Genomic DNA, 18,333 nt, shown 5'->3' with positions numbered 1-18,333 from the left:
TATAATTTCAGAATATATTTAGATAAAATGGGTGTTTAGATTTAAATGAACTTGGACACTTGGTAAATGAATGACAATTGTATATTCATTTTAAAAATGATTTTAAATTTTTTTATTTTTTTGCTAACGTGGCATTGTCATATGAGTAAATTGATATTGATACGACTGTTATGTTAGCAATTAGTGTTGGCGCGGTGTTTGTTAGTGGTTTCGTCAATATTATTGTTAAATAGTAACAATAATATTAACCGTCAATATTAGTTAAAGGGTTTATTGATTAATTTTATTAGTTTAAGACTCAATTGAGTGTAAAAAATTTAGAGAGTTTTTTTTTTTTTTAAATTCGAAGGCTTAGTTATAGATGAGCCAATTTTAATTTGCCACACTTACAAAAACAAATCATATATAAAAATCATATTTAAGAAAAATAATGATATTTGAAATAAATATTCAATTTTAAAATATTAAAATTTTACTATATCCACAATGTAGGTAAAAAATATTTGATAAGTAAAAATTTGGTGAAAAGATCTTTCTAGTTCATCTCAATTTTGAAATTAAGCAAATTGATTCTTCTTAGAAAAATTGGAATAATTCAATCTCTATCAATTTCGAAAGTGAGCAATTAAAAATTATTAATTATAACGTTAATATTTTCTGTGAGTTGCACGTAATTTTGATTGATATAATAATAAATAAGTTCTTAAAATTTACAAAGTATACCAATTTGATAATGATTTAATAAACTTGACTTGCAATATTTATGTGAATGTATAAATATTGAGGCTAAATTTATTGAATATTTTAAAATACAAAACTAATAAATTAATAAAATTTGTAAAATTAAAAAAAAATCTCAACAGAGCTTTTAATAAGATACGAGGGAGTTCCGTAGATAGATGAGCTTTTTAGGCAATGTGGTGTTTGGCGGGACATTAGTATGACAAAATCAAGGTTGGAGTGTTATGTCATCCAAATTCTTATCAAATTTGTAATGATGGATATTTAAATTCTATGAAGATTAAATTAATTTTAACTTAATAGTTTTATCGAAATTGACACCCACAATTCATTACATTATTACTTAGATAAAAATATTTTACAATATAAGTATTGTATCAAAAGATTTAGTAAACTTTTATGGTAAATTTGTAGTATTAGAATTCTAGGATAGGATAAAGCCTAGCCTTATTCTATCTATGTGTTAGGATCGTCCCGAATAAGCAACGAACAAGTAAAAATAGTAGAAGAAATTGAGAAGATGAACACACAAATTTAACGTGGAAAAACCCCTCAAAAGAGGATAAAAAACTACGGGCAAAGATAATTTTACTATAATGGCAAAAGAATGAAGAGTACAAAAGATGGAGATAAAAACTAAACCCCAAAAACCCGAAAAACAAAGAACCCTCAAACGTAAACACAAAACTCTCTGAATGTGTTATGAGTTCTAATCTAATGGGTGTCTCTTAATTCTAAGATCGTAAAGGAGCCTATTTATAGGCTAAATTAGTAAGTCAAATAAACTATACTAATAAATGCTAAATATATTATACTAATAAATACTAAATCTTCTAGAAAGAAAATATATTTTGTTTAACTTGACTTGCAAGCAATCTCTTAGAATTTGGGTCACACAATTCTAACAATCTCTACCTTGACACAAATTCTTTCAATGCCATCTTTGCCAAAACCCGCCACGGGCCTATCTTGAACTATGCAAGGAATTAACTGAGTCGAATCTATGCTTAGAAGCTGGAAGACTTCTAGCCTTCGACTTGTGCACTGCCAAATCAAAACTAACCCGGGTCTGATTTTCACGAATACAGTGCCCTAACTTTTCAAAACCTGCATCCAAAAGAGAACCTCTCTTCAACGAAACAGTCATACCTTTTTCCCTCCTATGACCAAGTTGCCTCCGCTTCAAATGAGTTGACTTTGACTCCGTAACGGACGAGGGACGTCCGATTTCACCGGTCACTGTAGAACCTTCCAGAATATAAAGACTGCCGGTTCTTTTACCTTTTAACAAAACGAGAGCTCCACGAGATACTTTAATGTCGCTCGACTCGATGTTGATTCTGCATCCTTTCAAGTCTAAAATACTCAAGGAGATGAGATTCTTTTGTAAATCAGGTACATACCTGACATCTGAGAGTGTCCTAATCGTCCCATCGTGTATCCTAATTTTAACAGTACCAATACCGATTATTTTACTAGATGAATCGTTTCCCATGTGCACAACTCCACCTTCAACTGAACTGTATGTGGAGAACCATTCTCTATTGGGACACATGTGGAAAGAACATCCTGAATCTAGGATCCACTCAGACGTAAGCTTGGAGTTATCGCTCGTTGACACTAACAAGAAATCATCACCGCCTTCATCGACCAAATTAGCACCAGCTACATCTTCCTCGTTACTCTCAGCAGCTCTTTTATTTCGCAGTTTATAACAATCTGCTTTGACGTGACCTAACTTTTTGCAATAGCGACACCTTTTGTCTCGTTTCTTTGATGCTACCAAAACGGAAGCTTGTCTATCTGCTTTGCTATTCAAATCAAACTCATTGTCGAGTTTGTCTCTACTCAACAAATGACCCTTCACATCTTTGAACGAGAGTTTGTCTCTGCCATAAATCAGGGTCTCCCTGAAAGACTTGTATGAAGAGGGTAAAGAGCACAATAATAGCATAGCTTGATCTTCATCGTCAATATGAACCTCAACGTTCTTTAAATCATTTAAAAGAGTAATGAATTGACTGATGTGATCTTTAAGAAGCTCACCTTCGTTCATGCGAAACGTAAATAGACGTTGTTTCAACACTAAACGGTTAGCCAGAGACTTAGTCGCATAAAGAGTTTCTAACCTTTTCCACAAGGCGAATGAGGTCTTCTCCATCAATACCTCCTGCAATACTGTATTCGCGAGGCACAACTGGATTGCAGACAAGGCCTTTTCATCAAGCTCTTCCCATTCTGTTTGATTTAGATTCTCAGGCTTTTTCCCTGTAACAACCTTTTTCAAGCCATTTTGAACTAGAATTGCCATCATCCGAACTTGCCACAGATTGAAATTTGTCTCACCATCGAACTTCTCAATTTCAAACCTTGTTGCTGCCATCTCTGACCGGGCTGATCTATGAAAGTTAAACTAGCTCTGATACCACTTCTTAGGATCGTCCCAAATAAGCAACGAACAAGTAAAAATAGTAAAAGAAATTGAGAAGATGAACACACAAATTTAACGTGGAAAAACCCCTCAAAAGAGGATAAAAAACCACGGGCAAAGATAATTTTACTATAATGGCAAAAGAATGAAGAGTACAAAAGATGGAGATAAAAACTAAACCCCAAAAACTCGAAAAACAAAGAACCCTCAAACGTAAACACAAAATTCTCTGAATGTCTTATGAGTTCTAATTTAATGGGTGTCTCTTAATTCTAAGATTGTAAAGGAGCCTATTTATAGGCTAAATTAGTAAGACAAATAAACTATACTAATAAATGCTAAATATATTATACTAATAAATACTAAATCTTCTAGAAAGAAAATATATTTTTGTTTAACTTGACTTGCAAGCAATCTCTTAGAATTTGGGTCACACAATTCTAACACTATGTCTAAAATAGGAGGCCAATATTATTAACACTATTATTATGCTTTCAAATCAATGTGAAATACAATATTTAATTTTTTTTCTTTAATGCCTATTGGTGTTTTCAAAATTCTTTCCCGAAATTTGGGAAAAGAATATGCAGTTTGGGTTAATGTATAGTACGACTTGTCAAATATATTGGGCCACATGGGATTTTTCCTTTCTCTCACCCGATCGAGAAATTCCCTATTTTGTCTAAAAATGTTGATTGAATTATCAAAAATTTGTAGTATAAAATATCCAGACTTCGTTTAGAAAAAAACCTAATTGATAATACATTTATGATTACCACCTATATCATAATCATAAATCTTTTTTATTTACAAATTCTAAATAGAAATAAGAACTATTTCAAACTATTAATCAATTGAATACTATGATAAATACGTTGAATATTTGGCGCAAGACATAAAAATTATATTTAAAAGAAATTCTTAATAATAAATTGCTATTATTATTGTATTTTGTAGAATAATTTGTTTTTGGACTTTTCATAAACTTGTTTAGCATATATAAATAGAAATAAAGATTACACTTAGGTCGTAACTACGCCATCAACGTAAACTAATGTAAAGTTATTAGTTATACAATTGTTTAATAGTGTTATTTTAACAAGATTATTCAGTAAATTAAGTAGCATGTAACGAGTTTGCTTTTGCATGTTGAGGTTGAAAAATCTTTCCTTTTTTTTAATAAATGATAAAAATTATTATTCTATAATATATAATAATTGGATTATAAGTGAAGACAACAGTCCCAAGAATTTTGGAGAAAATCTTTGTCTTCTCTTGTGGTTGCGAATTCACTGTCTGTTTTTTCGGATGAAATCTTTGTTTCTCGTCAATTAAACCTCTAATTCAATAATAAATAACAATAATAAATTATATAACCATTGCCATAGCCATTGCCATTGTCTGAAATTTAAAGAAATCAGAAAGTCCCAATATCACCGGTCACCTGCCCAAACGGGTCTCCGCTGTGCCCCAGCCGGCTTCATTGACTAATTTCTTCCATACAGGTAAATTTTAAGCGCCTAAAAGCCCATCTTTCTTTTTTCTTTGATGTCAACCTTCTATTTTTCCATTTTTAATATGATCTCAGTTTTATGGAAAGAACCATTTAAAGTATGGAATCTTGTTTTTTTTCTAATCTAATTTTATGTTCTGTGATTTAAAAAAAAAATTATGGTATTCCATCCTAGAGCTCCTTGCAAAATTCTATAACATTAGCCTGAATTTTGATAATATTTATCTAAATTTTATATCAAAAAGATTTTCTGTGTTTTTCCATTTTAAGAAACTATCCTTTTGGCAGCTGAAGATTATTCAATTGCTTTCAGCCGTTTGGTTTTCAGTTTTTTATTTGAATTTAAGAGCTACCCTTTTTGAACTATATCATGTTGTACTTAGTTAAGTTGATTTTGGGGTAGATAGGCATTATTGTCCTTTGAACATTCTGCATTTGAAATGTTAACAAAGAAACTATGGTAACCAATGGAGCAAGTAGGATTAATTTTATTACAGTTATCTTGACAGGATCCTCAACACGTTCTTGGCAGCCTATCATGACTGCCATAACCAACACCTTGAGTTACTGGTTGAATTGGAGGTTCCTAGTTTGTTCATTATTCCTCTTAGCCTATTTGGCTCTAGCAACAATTTTAATTTGCAAATTCGAAGGTCAAAGAAGATCGAGAAATCAGGATAGAGAAAATCAGGAGGTAGCTCCAGGGGTGATATATGAGGAGGAAGCTTGGAGTACATGTTTCAAATGCATTCACCCTGCTTGGCTGCTTGCTTTTAGAATGTTTGCTTTCATCACACTTCTAACATTGCTTGTCATTAATGTCATTGTCGATGGAATTGGCATATTTATCTTTTATACTCAGTGAGTCATATATCTCTGCACCTTGCCCTATTCTTTTACTTTACATGCATGTAAATGTCTGAAATTGTTTCCTTATTATGAGCATGTTGTAACCCATGTATAACAGAGCTATGTTGTCTATTTCCGTCGAGTTTGAATTGAAGAGTTTCCCTTTGATCTTTATTATTGTTGCTGAATTTTTGGTTTGTATTTTATTATAAAAGGTGGACATTTACTTTGATCACAATATACTTTCTGGTATGTCTCTTGTACCGTTTTTATCATTTCTATATGTTCGTTTCCAAGTACGGTGTTCCATCAGTTTTGGATTGCTAGAATATCCTTTCATAACTTGTCGATCTTCTCTACTATCATTGTAGTTTGGATCTGCAATCTCCATATACGGATGTAAAAAAATCTGGGCACAAGCTCGTGGTGATAGCCCTTATCATGTAAGTTCAGATATCGAGCAAGGCGCTGAAATAACTCCCACTCCTGGAGAAACTACAGTTGCGTCCAACGAGTCCCAACATTTTGATGACCGCAAAATAGCTGGTCCATGGATTTATACCTTTCAAATTATCTATCAGGTATTTTTTTTTCTCCTAATCAGTTTCCAATGTGTGCGAATTTCTGGTGTATTGACTGCATGATTTATTATTTGCTGTCTTTGAATAGGCTTCTGCGGGTGCAGCGGTGCTCACTGATTTAGTATTTTGGATCATTCTTTTTCCATTTATAACTTCCAGATACGGTCTTGAATTGGTAAGTATGAGCATTTGAATTATGAAGTTTACCATTTTGCCTTAATATCTCTATCGCAATGCAGCATTACAGTGCGCCGTAAACCTAAAAAAAACCATGCATGCAACATTTACTTAGTGTTCTCAAATTATAACAGAACACAATGAAAGTTGTTGACTGTCTCAGACTCTTATGAGACTATATAACCTTAAATATTGTCAAAAATGTTGGGTTATATGTCTTTTGGTTCCTGCACTTATTCGCAACTATCATTTACCGTGCCTCAATTGTTGGTTTTACCATCAAGCAACTTAGGCTATAGAAAATGGAAACACTTGGCTGAATTTTCACCTGTTGCCAGTTAGCTTTTCGTGTAATGAGAGTTGAGTTGCTCTTCTTTTATATCTGCGATTTATGTCCACTCTTTCAACTGCAGATGCTTGTTATATGTATGCACTCAGTCAATGTCGTTTTCCTACTTGGTGACACAATTTTGAATTGCTTGGTGAGTTTACTTTTGTCGATACTCTCAGCGGCATCTTACTTCTCATGCCTTGCGATCAATTACGAAGCTAATTTTTACCTTTTCCTTGCAGCGGTTACCATTTTTTCGAATCGCATATTTTTTCTTATGGACCTGCATTTATGTTTTATTCCAATGGGTCCTCCACGCTTATTCTAACATTCCGTGGCCATATCCATTCCTTGACTTGACACCGGCTTATGCTCCGTTATGGTACACACTTTATCTTCCGTTAAATCACTGCTTTTATGTTTGTTTTGCTACAGACACATGTACATTGCTAACCATGATTCCGTCTCGGCTTCTATGTCGGACTGAACAGGTACTTAGGAGTCGGAATGATGCACTTACCAGCCTATGGCATCTATGCTTTAGTAGTAAGACTCAAGGAAGTTATTTACTCAAGGTTGTTCCCTGAGTCGTATAGGAAATTTACGTAAAAAGAGGAGATGGTTGGTGTCGAAATTCCAGGTTAAGACCGACGGCTGCTGCGTTGGATTAGGTAGCAGGAAGATACAAGTTAGTGTCTTCATTTTGGTGGGTTACTAGTTATTCATGGAAGTGCAAGCAAGATATAGAATCAATTGTAGGCAGTTCATATAGAATATTAAGATTCCATTTGTACAGGAGATCGTCCCACTTGCATTGTATATATAGAAATTGAAGCACCCAATTGTTAGAATTCCTTCCTCCGTGTAAATGTTGCTTTTTTCACAAACAAATCCTAGCCGCTCTTCTTTACAGGAGAAATAGCTGTATGAGACATGTATGTTCTTACCTCCCCAATGCCAATGTGAAATAAAAATCGTCTAGGCAAGTAGAGTTCCATGAAATTAAGTTAATGAAGATTTGATACTGTAGATTTGGCGTGTCTTATCTTCATTTTTGTTGGTTTAAACCGAATATGTTCAACACTGCGATTCTTTATATGGAAAAACTCTTTTATAACAGAGTCAATATTATGGGATTTTAGAGGTGATTCAAAAGTTTCATTATAATTCATAATACAAAAATCGCAAAAAAAAAACATATAACTCCAATAAAATTGTCAACAAATAATCTAAAATAATAAATAATCTCAAGGAATAAATTCAAATTGTACACAATTTAGATCTACTAATCGCAATCCAAAATTTAATTTAAACAAATGTAGAATGAACCCCAAAAAGTTAATTAAAACTGATAGAGGGGAATAAAATTGTTTTTGTTATAAAATAAAAAGGCAGAGAGTAAAGAATAAAGAAAATGGGAGAGCAAAATAGAGAGTATTTTATTGATCAATGGAAATAATCTATAATGCTTCTTTAAAGTCTATATTTATAGACATAAGAAGTACAAATGAAATAGAACTCTACTTCTAATAACTATTAGAATTTAAAGTACATCAAAACTTATTTTGGTCTTGATGGCATCCACTTAATAATAAAATATTCATAACACTCCTTCTTGAATGTCCATTGGTAGATAATATGTCTTGTTAAAACCTTACTAAGATAAAACCCTGTGGGGGAAAAATTCCTAGTAAAGGAAAAATAGTACACATTTCTATAATACGTATAACATGCCGGTTCATTAAAAACCTTACTAGGAAAATCCAATGGGACAAAACATTGGTTAGGGAAAAGAGTACATCACGTATTTACTCCCCCTCATTAAAACATCACGTAATATTTCATATTCTACATAGTCAATCTTGAGTACTAGCTTTTCAAATGACTATTTGAATGTCTTTTTAAAGTCATGAGTGTGGGAAAATTTTGGAAAAATATATTTTGATCTCTTCAAGAGTTTCAACAATAATCATATCAAACTTTAATCATGTTTCTTCTATAAAAATACAAATAGGTATTTTGGATCATTTTATAATCCTCCTTCAACTACTATTCACTAAGTCAAATTTACCACATATATTCAAAATATTTCAATGAACAATTTCTCGAGAATTTCTATATGTTTCTAGCATTTTAAATTTTTCAAGGATTTTAATATAAATTTTACTATATAGTGATTCATATAAAAGGTTGTAACAACAACCATCAGACATGTGTTAAATCTTTCATGAACTGTCAATTTAATAATATATCTAAAGGTTATTGCATCCACCACAAAAGAATCATAATCAACGACAGGGCTTAGCGAAAACCTTCATATTTTTATTTCGTTTTTGCAAAACTACTTCATTTGTACACTAAGTGGCTTTATATATTAGATATTTGGATTACTAGTCCAAAAACTCCACGAATTTAATTGTACTTGAGTTACGTCTTTCTATTTTGACCAATATATTTCATATCTATATTTCTCAATAGATTTATTCGAGATTATCCTTTTATTTCATTATTTCAACAATAATATTACATGCAAAACCATTGTTGACCACTTTTACTATCGATTTCACATTTTCTCGAATTGACATAACTTACTGAAATTTCTTTATTTTTACTATTTTAATATCTAGTTTCAAGTATCTGAATCTCTTCTGGAGTTTTAGTTATTAGTTATGTCTTGGGTCTCTTGTGGAGCACCTGCCTCCACTATGTAACCATCTAGAAAAATTTTCGTCCTTGGAACCGATCAATCTATCATTTATTTTAATAGATTGTCCTATTGGGACTTTGCTTCAAATTAAAATATTATATAGTATATAACACTTGATTATTCTCATTAAGTTTGTAAATACATTTGAAAGTTAACTTGTAATAAAGTGGGTTATCCGATCATTCAGCTATTATTTCTCTCCCCCTAATAAGATATCCAATAATCAAGTAAGGAGTGTCACAATTCACAAAAAAGATGCAACTCATACTAGAAAATACGTATTTAACAAAATACATATGATTTTTTTTAAAATTAACCATAAGACTGCATATAAATATCAAAATAAAATCATTGACTTAAAGTTTAATAATGAATATCAATAGCAATAAATTCTAGCAACAAATTCCTCAATATGAATTATAGAAATCCTAAAATTGACATGCTAATATTTAAAATGATCACTATAACAAAGACAATGTCAATATCCCTTTCTTGTTTAGATTCGTCACAATCATCAATCTGATATGTCAAAATTGATTCAACATCATTCTTATTATTCATTTTCGCATCTCCTTTACGTTTGATAGGAATTTGATAGAGTTCAACTAAATGGTTAAAATTCGTGATTAAAAAATTTTGTTCAATCATAAGTAAATATGATATTAACTCTTGAAAATTTTTTCAAGATATAATCTATAATTAAATCACATAATTCATAATAATATCACAAATATATATAAATTCTTAATGCTTCATCCACAATTCCATAAAATTTGATCGAAGTCTCTATAATTCAATAATTCCATAAAATTTGGCTAAAAGTAACAAACCAATTTAGAGACAAAATACCATCTCACATGACATATATATAAATAATAACATTAAGATAATATATATTTAAAAAAACCAATAAATATTTTATTCATTAATAGAGCACATGGAAAATCACTTAATAATTTTGATATATAAGTTAATTATAATTCAATTATGAAAGAAATTAAATAACTCATGGCAAAACATTGAATCTAATCAAAGGGGATTCATCTTAAAAAATAAGTTATCAAATTTATACCATATTAATAATAAACATATCTAATCAATAATTATGTCTTTTACATAAAAATAAAATTAACCTAGAGTGACAAAAATCAAATACCATCAAAATGTGAAATTTATGTCAAATAAAAAATAGTAGTAGTCATACATTAATTGAAAAAGGAAATATGGTTGAAATATAAAAGTTTTTTACCAAATCTATATTTTACCATGATTGTACAATGATAAATCAAATATCAAGAATAAGAACCATGATCCATTCTGAAATTAGATCTTTCAACATCCTAGAGATGAAGTTGTAAAGATGAAAGATTAAGGTGAAAAAGGAATTGGATCTGAGGGACGACTTTGAAAGATTTTAAAGTGAAAAAAAATAGAGAATCATCGTACTAATGACATGTTATAAAATAAAAAGACAGAGAGTAAAAAGAAAGAAAATGAGAAAGCAAAAGAGAGAGCGCATTTTATTGACCAATGAGAATAATATATAATTTTTCTCTAAGGTATATATTTATAAACATAAGAAGTATAAATGAAATAAAACTCTACTTTTTATGACTACTAGAATTTAAAATAAATCAAAATTTATCTTAATCTTAATGGACATCCACTTAATAATAAAATATTTATAACAAAATTTTCTCTTTCAATTTTTTTGTTTGATTTGTCAGCACAAGAAGACCAAACATTCAAGGATCATAAATCATTCTCATTTCTAGATATTAGATTGAAATTTTTGTAACTATGGCTTCTACATAATGCTTAGCTAGGATACCTTTACACAGCTACGAATCTAGGATTTTACTCTATGTAAAAAAATAGAATGTCAGTAGTGATAATATATAGCAAAGAAAAGAGAAAGAAAAAAAGGAACACACTGATTTTTAAGTGGAAACCCTTTCGGGGAAAAATCACGGGCAGAGGAGAAGAAAATTCACTATGTCGAATTCGAATGATTAGAATAGGAGGAGACTATGTCTATTTATAAGCTTGTAAAACCATATTCTAACAGGAGTATAGTAAGATTTAAACACCTTATTCTAATCAATATCAAATAGATAGAGTTTAATAAGGTTTAAAAAAACTTATTCTAAAATAAAATAAAAGAAGTGTAGTTCTATATGGATTTTACTTTTATTTTATTTTACCACTGTATTTTATTTAAATAAGAATTCTGGTCACTCAATTCTAACAATCTCCACCTTGACATGAATTCTTAATGAATAAGTTCATCGCGAACTCTCAACGACCAAGTTCTCCACCTCTTCCACAAAACCCCTTAAGGGTTTAACTTCAACGATGAACACCAACCAATAATATCTGCAGGATTTTCATGAGCACTAATTTTGCTCACAACAATATCACCACGAGCAATAATATTACAAACAAAATGATACCGAACATCAATGTGTTTTATTCTCTCATAAAACATTTGATCTTTTGTAAGAAAAATGACACTTTGACTGTCACAAAAACAATGTACTGATTTGAAGGTCTTCATTGAGTTCACTAAAAAGTCCCTTCAACCAAATGACTTATTTACAAACTTCAGTAATCGCCATGTACTCAGCTTTAGTGGTAGACAAACTGACTGTAGTTTGCAAAGTGGCTTTCCAACTGATTACTCAACCTCCAAATCTAAAGACGTAACCTGTGAGATATCTTCTTCTATCAAGGTCTCTAAAAAAATTAGCATCAACATACACAATAACTTCATCTCTAGTTCTTCCAAACTATAAGCAAACATTAGTAGTACCTCGTAAGTATCTTAAAATCCACTGAACTATTTTCCAATGTTCTTTACCGAGATTCACCATGTATTTGCTAACTGCACTGACTGCATATGATAAATCTGGACGTGAACAAACCATAGCATACATGAGAGATCCCATTACACTAGAATATGGAACATGTGACATGTACTCAATCTCATCATCTGATTGTGGAGATAAAGCCGATAAAAGTCTGAAATGGGCAACTAAAGGAGTACTAACAGGTTTAGCACTCTACATATTGAACCTGCAAAGAATTTTCTCAATGTACCTCTTCTAACTTAGGTACAATTTACTTGCTTTTCTATCTCTGAAAATCTACATACCAAGTATCTTCTTTGCTGCTTCCAAATCTTTCATCTCAAATTCTTCACTTAGTTGAGCTTTAACCCTTCTTATTTCTCCTTTATCTTTCGCTGCTATCAACATATCATCAACATAAAGGAATAGATACACAAAAGAACTATCACTGTTTTTCTTAAAGTAAACACAACCGTTAAAGCTACTTCTTTTGAAATCATAAGAAGTCATAAAGGAATCAAACCTCTTGTACCATTGTTTTAGTGATTGTTTCAAACCGTAAAGGGACTTTTTGAGCAAACAAACATAATCATCTTTTTTCTGAGACTATAAAACCCTCTAGTTGTTGCATGTAAATATCCTCCTTAAGTCTCCATGCAAAAATACAGTTTTTACATCTAACTGCTCAAGCTCTAAATCATGCATGGCCACAATACCAAGCAAAGCTTGAATCGAACTATGCTTCACAACTAGGGAGAACACATCTGTGAAGTCCACTCTTGGAATTTGACTGTAACCCTTGGCAACAAGCCTTACTTTATATATGAGTTTTTCAACTTCTGGAGTCCCTTCTTTCTTTTTAATTACCCATTTACAACGAACAACCTTTTTACCTTTAGGAAGTTTCACAAGATCCCATGTTCTGTTTTTGTGGAGTGATTTCATCTCCTCTTACATAGCAAACATCTACTTTTCTGAGTCTTCACAGCTAGCCGCCTTAGAATAATTAGATGACTCTTAGTTTGCATCATATCTTCAGTCACATTTAAAGTATAAGCAACTAGATCAACTTCAGTATACTTCTTTGGAGGTTTAATTTCTCTTCTAGTTCTGTTTTTGGCGATAGAGTATTGTGATGAAGAAGAAACTCTATTCTGAATTTTTGTACTAGCTTGAGGAGTCGACTCTGTTGTAGATTCTGGATTAATTTGATGCTCCACCTACTTTTGATGTTATTTATTGGAAGATTATTTAAGAAATAAGTTAGGTAGCATAGCAATTTCATGAAAAAACATCTCGGCTAATCATAACTTTTCTATTTTCAGGACACCATAACTTGTACTCTTTTACACCAACTTTATAACCAAGAAAAACATATTTAATGGATCTTGGTTCCAATTTTTCATTATCAACATGAACATACCCAGGACACCCAAAGATCTTTAAATCAGAATAATCAGTAGGATTACTAGACCATACATCTTGTGGAGTCTTTTTCTCAATAGCAATGAATGGAGATCGATTGATCAAAAAACATATAATAGAGGCTGCTTCGGCCTAAAACGACTTCGGTAAGTTAGCATTCGACAACATACATCGAACTTTCTTCATGATCATTTTGTTCATTCATTCTGCAACATCATTTTGTTGTGGAGTATGACGAACTGTCAAGTGTCTCACGATCTCTTCTAACTTGCACAGTTCATTAAACTCATCAGACCAAAACTCTAACCCATTATCTGTGCGGAGGTGTTTTATTTGTTTTCTCGTCTATTTTTCAATCATAGTTTTCCAAGACTTAAATACGAAAAACACATCGATTTTCTACTTCAGAAAGAACGCCAAAACTTTTCTAGAAAAATCATCAATAAAAGTTAGCATATAATTAACTCCACCTCTCGAAGGCACTCTAGATGGCCCCCACAGATCAGAATGAATATACTCTAATGTTCCCTTCTTGTTATGGATTCCTCTGGTGAATCAAGCTCTTTTTTGCTTCCCAAAAACGCAGTGCTCACAGAACTTTAGTTTGCAAATTCCTTACCCATCAAGAAGTCCTCTTTTGCTCAATTCTACCATGTCATTCTCACTCATATGCCCTTGGAGCATATGTCAAAGTTTAGTAATATCATCATCTGACAAGGAAAAAGAAGCTAAAGATGTATCACCAGTAATAGTAGAACCCTACAAAACATATAACTTGGCAGTCTTTCTCTGTCATTTCATCTCAACGAGGGAACCTTTGGAAATCCTTAAAACCCCATTTTCAGTTGTATATTTGTACCCTTTTGAATCAAGAGTACCCAACGAAATTAAATTTCTTTTCAATTCTGGAACATGTCACACATCACTAAGTGTTCTGACACTTCGTCAAACATCTTAACTTTAATCATTCCAACACCTTCAGACACTGTTTCATAAGTTGTAAACCAATTTCGATTGGGACTCATGTGAAAGGTGCAGGCCGAACCAAGGATCCAATCCTCACTCACTTTAGAATTGTTGACAGAAGTAACTAGAAGTTCACCATCGTTGTAGTCTTCTACAATATCAGCTTCACTAAATTTTTCTAGTTGTTTTCCCTTTTGATTCGCAGCCTCCCTTTTGATCTTGTTTTGTAGCTTATAGCACTCAGATTTAGTGTGCCCTTTCTTCTTGTAGAAGTTACAAGTTTTACCTCTGTTTGAAAACTTTGATCTATCCTTAGATTTACTGTGAGGATTTCTTTCATGTGTCCTTCCGTGATCATTATTAACATTCTGATATTATCTCCCACGAATAATGAGACCCTTTTCCTGAGAGTCGGGTTTAACCACAAGATGTTTCATCTTATTATACAAGGTCAAAGAATCATAAACCTCATTAACTATAAGAGACTCGCAGCTATTTAAAATCATATCTTTAAAGGTTGAATAAGACGGGGGCAACGAACAAAGTAGAATCAACCATAGATTTTCCTTATCATACTGAACCTCCTTGGCCTCCAAATTTGAGAGAATTTCTTTAAACACTGTTAAGTGTTCGTTCACAGACGCGCCTTCCTCCAAACGATGAGCATAAAGACGCTGTTTTATATGAAACTTGCTGGTTAGAGTTTTCGACATACATATTTGTTCCAGCCTCTTCCATAATGCAACGACGGTCTTCTCCTTCATCACATCCTGCAAAATTTCATTAGACAAATTGAGATGTAACTGTGTTAATGCCTTTCGATCCTTACGCTTCTTCTCTTCCTCCGTCAGTGTCAAAGGCACCTTATCTATCCCTAGCAGGGCATCTTCCAGATCCATCTGCACAAGAACTGCTTGCATCTTAATCTGCCACAACACAAATCTGGTGTTGCGATCCAACAGCGAAATTTCATACTTCAAATACACCATTACCGTGATTGAGATGAACAATCCGTAAGTTTGGATACCAATTTGTAAAAAATAGAATGTCAATAATGAAAATATATCACAAAGAAAATAGAAAGAAAAAAAAAGGGAACACACAGATTTTTACGTAGAAACCCTTTCGGGAAAAAACCATGGGCAGAGGAGAAGGAAATTCACTATATCGAATTTGAATGATTACAAGAGGAGTAGACTATGTCTTTTTATAGGCTTGTAAAACTATATTCTAATAGGAGTGTAGTAAGATTGAAACACATTATTCTAATCAATATCAAATAGATAGGATTTAATAAGGTTTAAAAAAACCTTATTCTAAAATAAAATAAAAGAAGTGTAGTTCTATGTAGATTTTACTTTTATTTTATTTTACCACTGTATTTTATTTAAATAAGAATTTTGGTCACTCAATTCTAACACTCTAAGAGACAAAAATTTTAAATTCGAATAATTTTTTTAACGTAAAAAAGTATCAATTCTTTTCGGATATTTTTTTTTCTTATCAAACAAATTAATTTAATGTTTTTTAAAAAGCATGAACGATTTAACTGTAAAAAAGATAAAAGAAAAAATCAAACTATATAAAATTAAATATTCCTTTCCAATATGTAAAAAAGAATAACTAATACTATACTAAAAGTTTTATAAATATAATTATAATTTTAAATTTTAAATTTAAAAACTTAAAGTTAATCTTATTTCTTAATACTAAGTATCCTAAATTAGACTTTCCGATTTTAGGATTATCATTGTTGATATATTTCTCTAAGGCATCCTATTTTTCAAGGATTTTCAAGGATTATCAACCATTCTCAGTGTTGATATACTCATAAGTTGTAACTTCAAAAAAACAGGGTAATGTATAAAAATCTGCATTTTGTAAAGAGATTGAACCAACTCATGTCAAACGAAGTTTCTTCTGGCCATTAAGAGTGAGACAGCATAACTCTATTAGCATTTCACCAGATAACATGACAGTTTGTTTGGATCCTGGGAAAATGCCTGAGAAGTACGAGTATACAGTCTTTGGGAAAAAAGAAAGATGTAATGGTCCATATTAGATGTAGGAAACGCAGCATTTTCCTAGAAACTGCATTATTTACTTCATTTCCCCCTCAATCATCATCTTACATTTCGAGATTGATGTAGACATCTTTTACGATGTGAAAAAGTTTATGGTTTTTACACGGCAAACTTGCTTGATGGTTGTCATGTTATGTCCCAAAAACGGTGGCTGGCGTTGTTGGAAGAGATTGTCGCGGTTCCTTATTGGCAAGGTTCTTAGAGTGAGATGGATATTTACAGCAATGATATTAACATCATCAAAACCAAAGGCTATCAGCTGAGCTGCAATTGAATCCTATTTTAAACCATAACAGGCTGGGAAGAATAAGATGTATGATTATTATTACATGTCTGGCAATGGCAATGGCACTGTGTCATCCTCTTCATTTGCTCTCGTACTCTCAACTCAACCTCCTTTTGCTATTGCATTGCATAGTTGTTGATTTAAACCCGAAGTTTATTGTTTGAAGCCTAATATGTGTATGTTGGGTATCGACTCATATAAACAAAGTAAAAACACACAATATTGTACGCAAAAAACCCTCAAAGAGGAAAAAACCACGGGTAAATGATCTATCGGCTTTTTACTAAATGAGTAAATAAACGAAAGTATAATATAGAGAAAATAAACCTTAAAGTACTAAGCGTACAATCTCAAACCTCAAAAACAAAGTCCTAACTCGGGAACAAAATTCTCTATATATTTACCATGAAACTCTCACCAAAATTCATATGCGACTAAATATTGTCGCCTTAAAAAAAACCCTTACTAATTGACATGTTTAAATCAGGGTTACAAAGGCCCTTTAAATATATTAGAGGTCTAATTATACTAAAATAATCCTGAAATAATCAGAGTCCAACTGAGAAAAAAAGTTATGTTGAACTGTACAAAAAGTGACTACTTAACATCAATAATCGTCGTGACGTGTAAGCTCTCCTCGCCATGACGTTGTCGCCACATCCATTGCCAAAAACTATCGCATCGTCCTGATGTCGGAGACCTTGTTGTCCCGACATAGAGCCTGTTCTGACCCTTCTTCAATTACTCATCAATTTTCTTCTAAGGTGCGTGTAATGTATCCGATAAATACAAGTCACACATCACAATATAAAATACTGCTGAATATATCCTCTCTCTTTTTTTACATGTTTTCCTTGATAGGGAAAATGTACATATCCTTGCAGAGTTGTAGCTATGGCCTCTCTCTTAATCATTTGTTTTTTATTTCAAGTATAGAATGATTAATATTTAATGTTTTTAAATTTTTTATTTTTTATTAGGGGTGCAATATGTTTTATGGTTCCACTCGATAATTTATTAAAATAGTTAATTTTAATAAAATTAACTTAAATTACTGTAAAATTAATTAATTTTGATTTCACTGTATGACATGTTGGTTGTTTAAGTTGATAAATGATTTAAGAAACCTTCATGTGCTACATTTATTATCTAATTTTAAATATTAATTAAAAACAGAACTGATTACTAAACATTGAAATGTCTTGGAAAAAAAAGAAGGATAGTTGTCTAACAGAGTGACCCAACCTCAGACTTCCGTTTCTTTTTAATTTATCTTAAAACGTGTGCTACTTTTAATTAATTAAAAAAAATGGTCACATTTTTATTTATATATTTAATTAAATTTGATCTAATTTACTATTAATTGGAAAGAGTAAATCAAAATCTCTACTTC

The 18,333-nt window shown here is 31.7% G+C and overlaps 1 protein-coding gene across 1 annotated transcript; it reads left to right on the top strand.

The window, feature by feature from the left end:
- Positions 1-5,190: 5,190 nt before the first annotated feature.
- Positions 5,191-7,734, top strand: LOC107907864 (uncharacterized). The gene is made up of 7 exons (XM_041088926.1): positions 5,191-5,546; positions 5,750-5,783; positions 5,906-6,115; positions 6,204-6,290; positions 6,706-6,774; positions 6,866-7,005; positions 7,115-7,734. The coding sequence occupies exons 1-7, from the start codon at positions 5,224-5,226 to the stop codon at positions 7,230-7,232; spliced, it is 981 nt and encodes a 326-aa protein (XP_040944860.1). The 5' UTR covers positions 5,191-5,223; the 3' UTR covers positions 7,233-7,734.
- The last annotated feature ends 10,599 nt before the right edge of the window (positions 7,735-18,333 follow it).

This window comes from Gossypium hirsutum, chromosome D02, assembly GCF_007990345.1.
Source record: "Gossypium hirsutum isolate 1008001.06 chromosome D02, Gossypium_hirsutum_v2.1, whole genome shotgun sequence".
In the NCBI taxonomy this organism is placed as follows: domain Eukaryota; kingdom Viridiplantae; phylum Streptophyta; class Magnoliopsida; order Malvales; family Malvaceae; genus Gossypium; species Gossypium hirsutum.
Note: the sequence above shows the minus strand (reverse complement) of the source record. Positions and strands in the feature narration are given on the sequence as shown.

Coding starts and splice junctions, on each gene's coding strand:
- LOC107907864 (XM_041088926.1), top strand. CDS start 5,224: ATGACTGCCATAACCAACACCTTGAGTTACTGGTTGAATTGGAGGTTC. Junction 5,784..5,905: donor TGATCACAATATACTTTCTG/GTATGTCTCTTG, acceptor CTATCATTGTAG/TTTGGATCTGCAATCTCCAT. Junction 7,006..7,114: donor CCGGCTTATGCTCCGTTATG/GTACACACTTTA, acceptor CGGACTGAACAG/GTACTTAGGAGTCGGAATGA.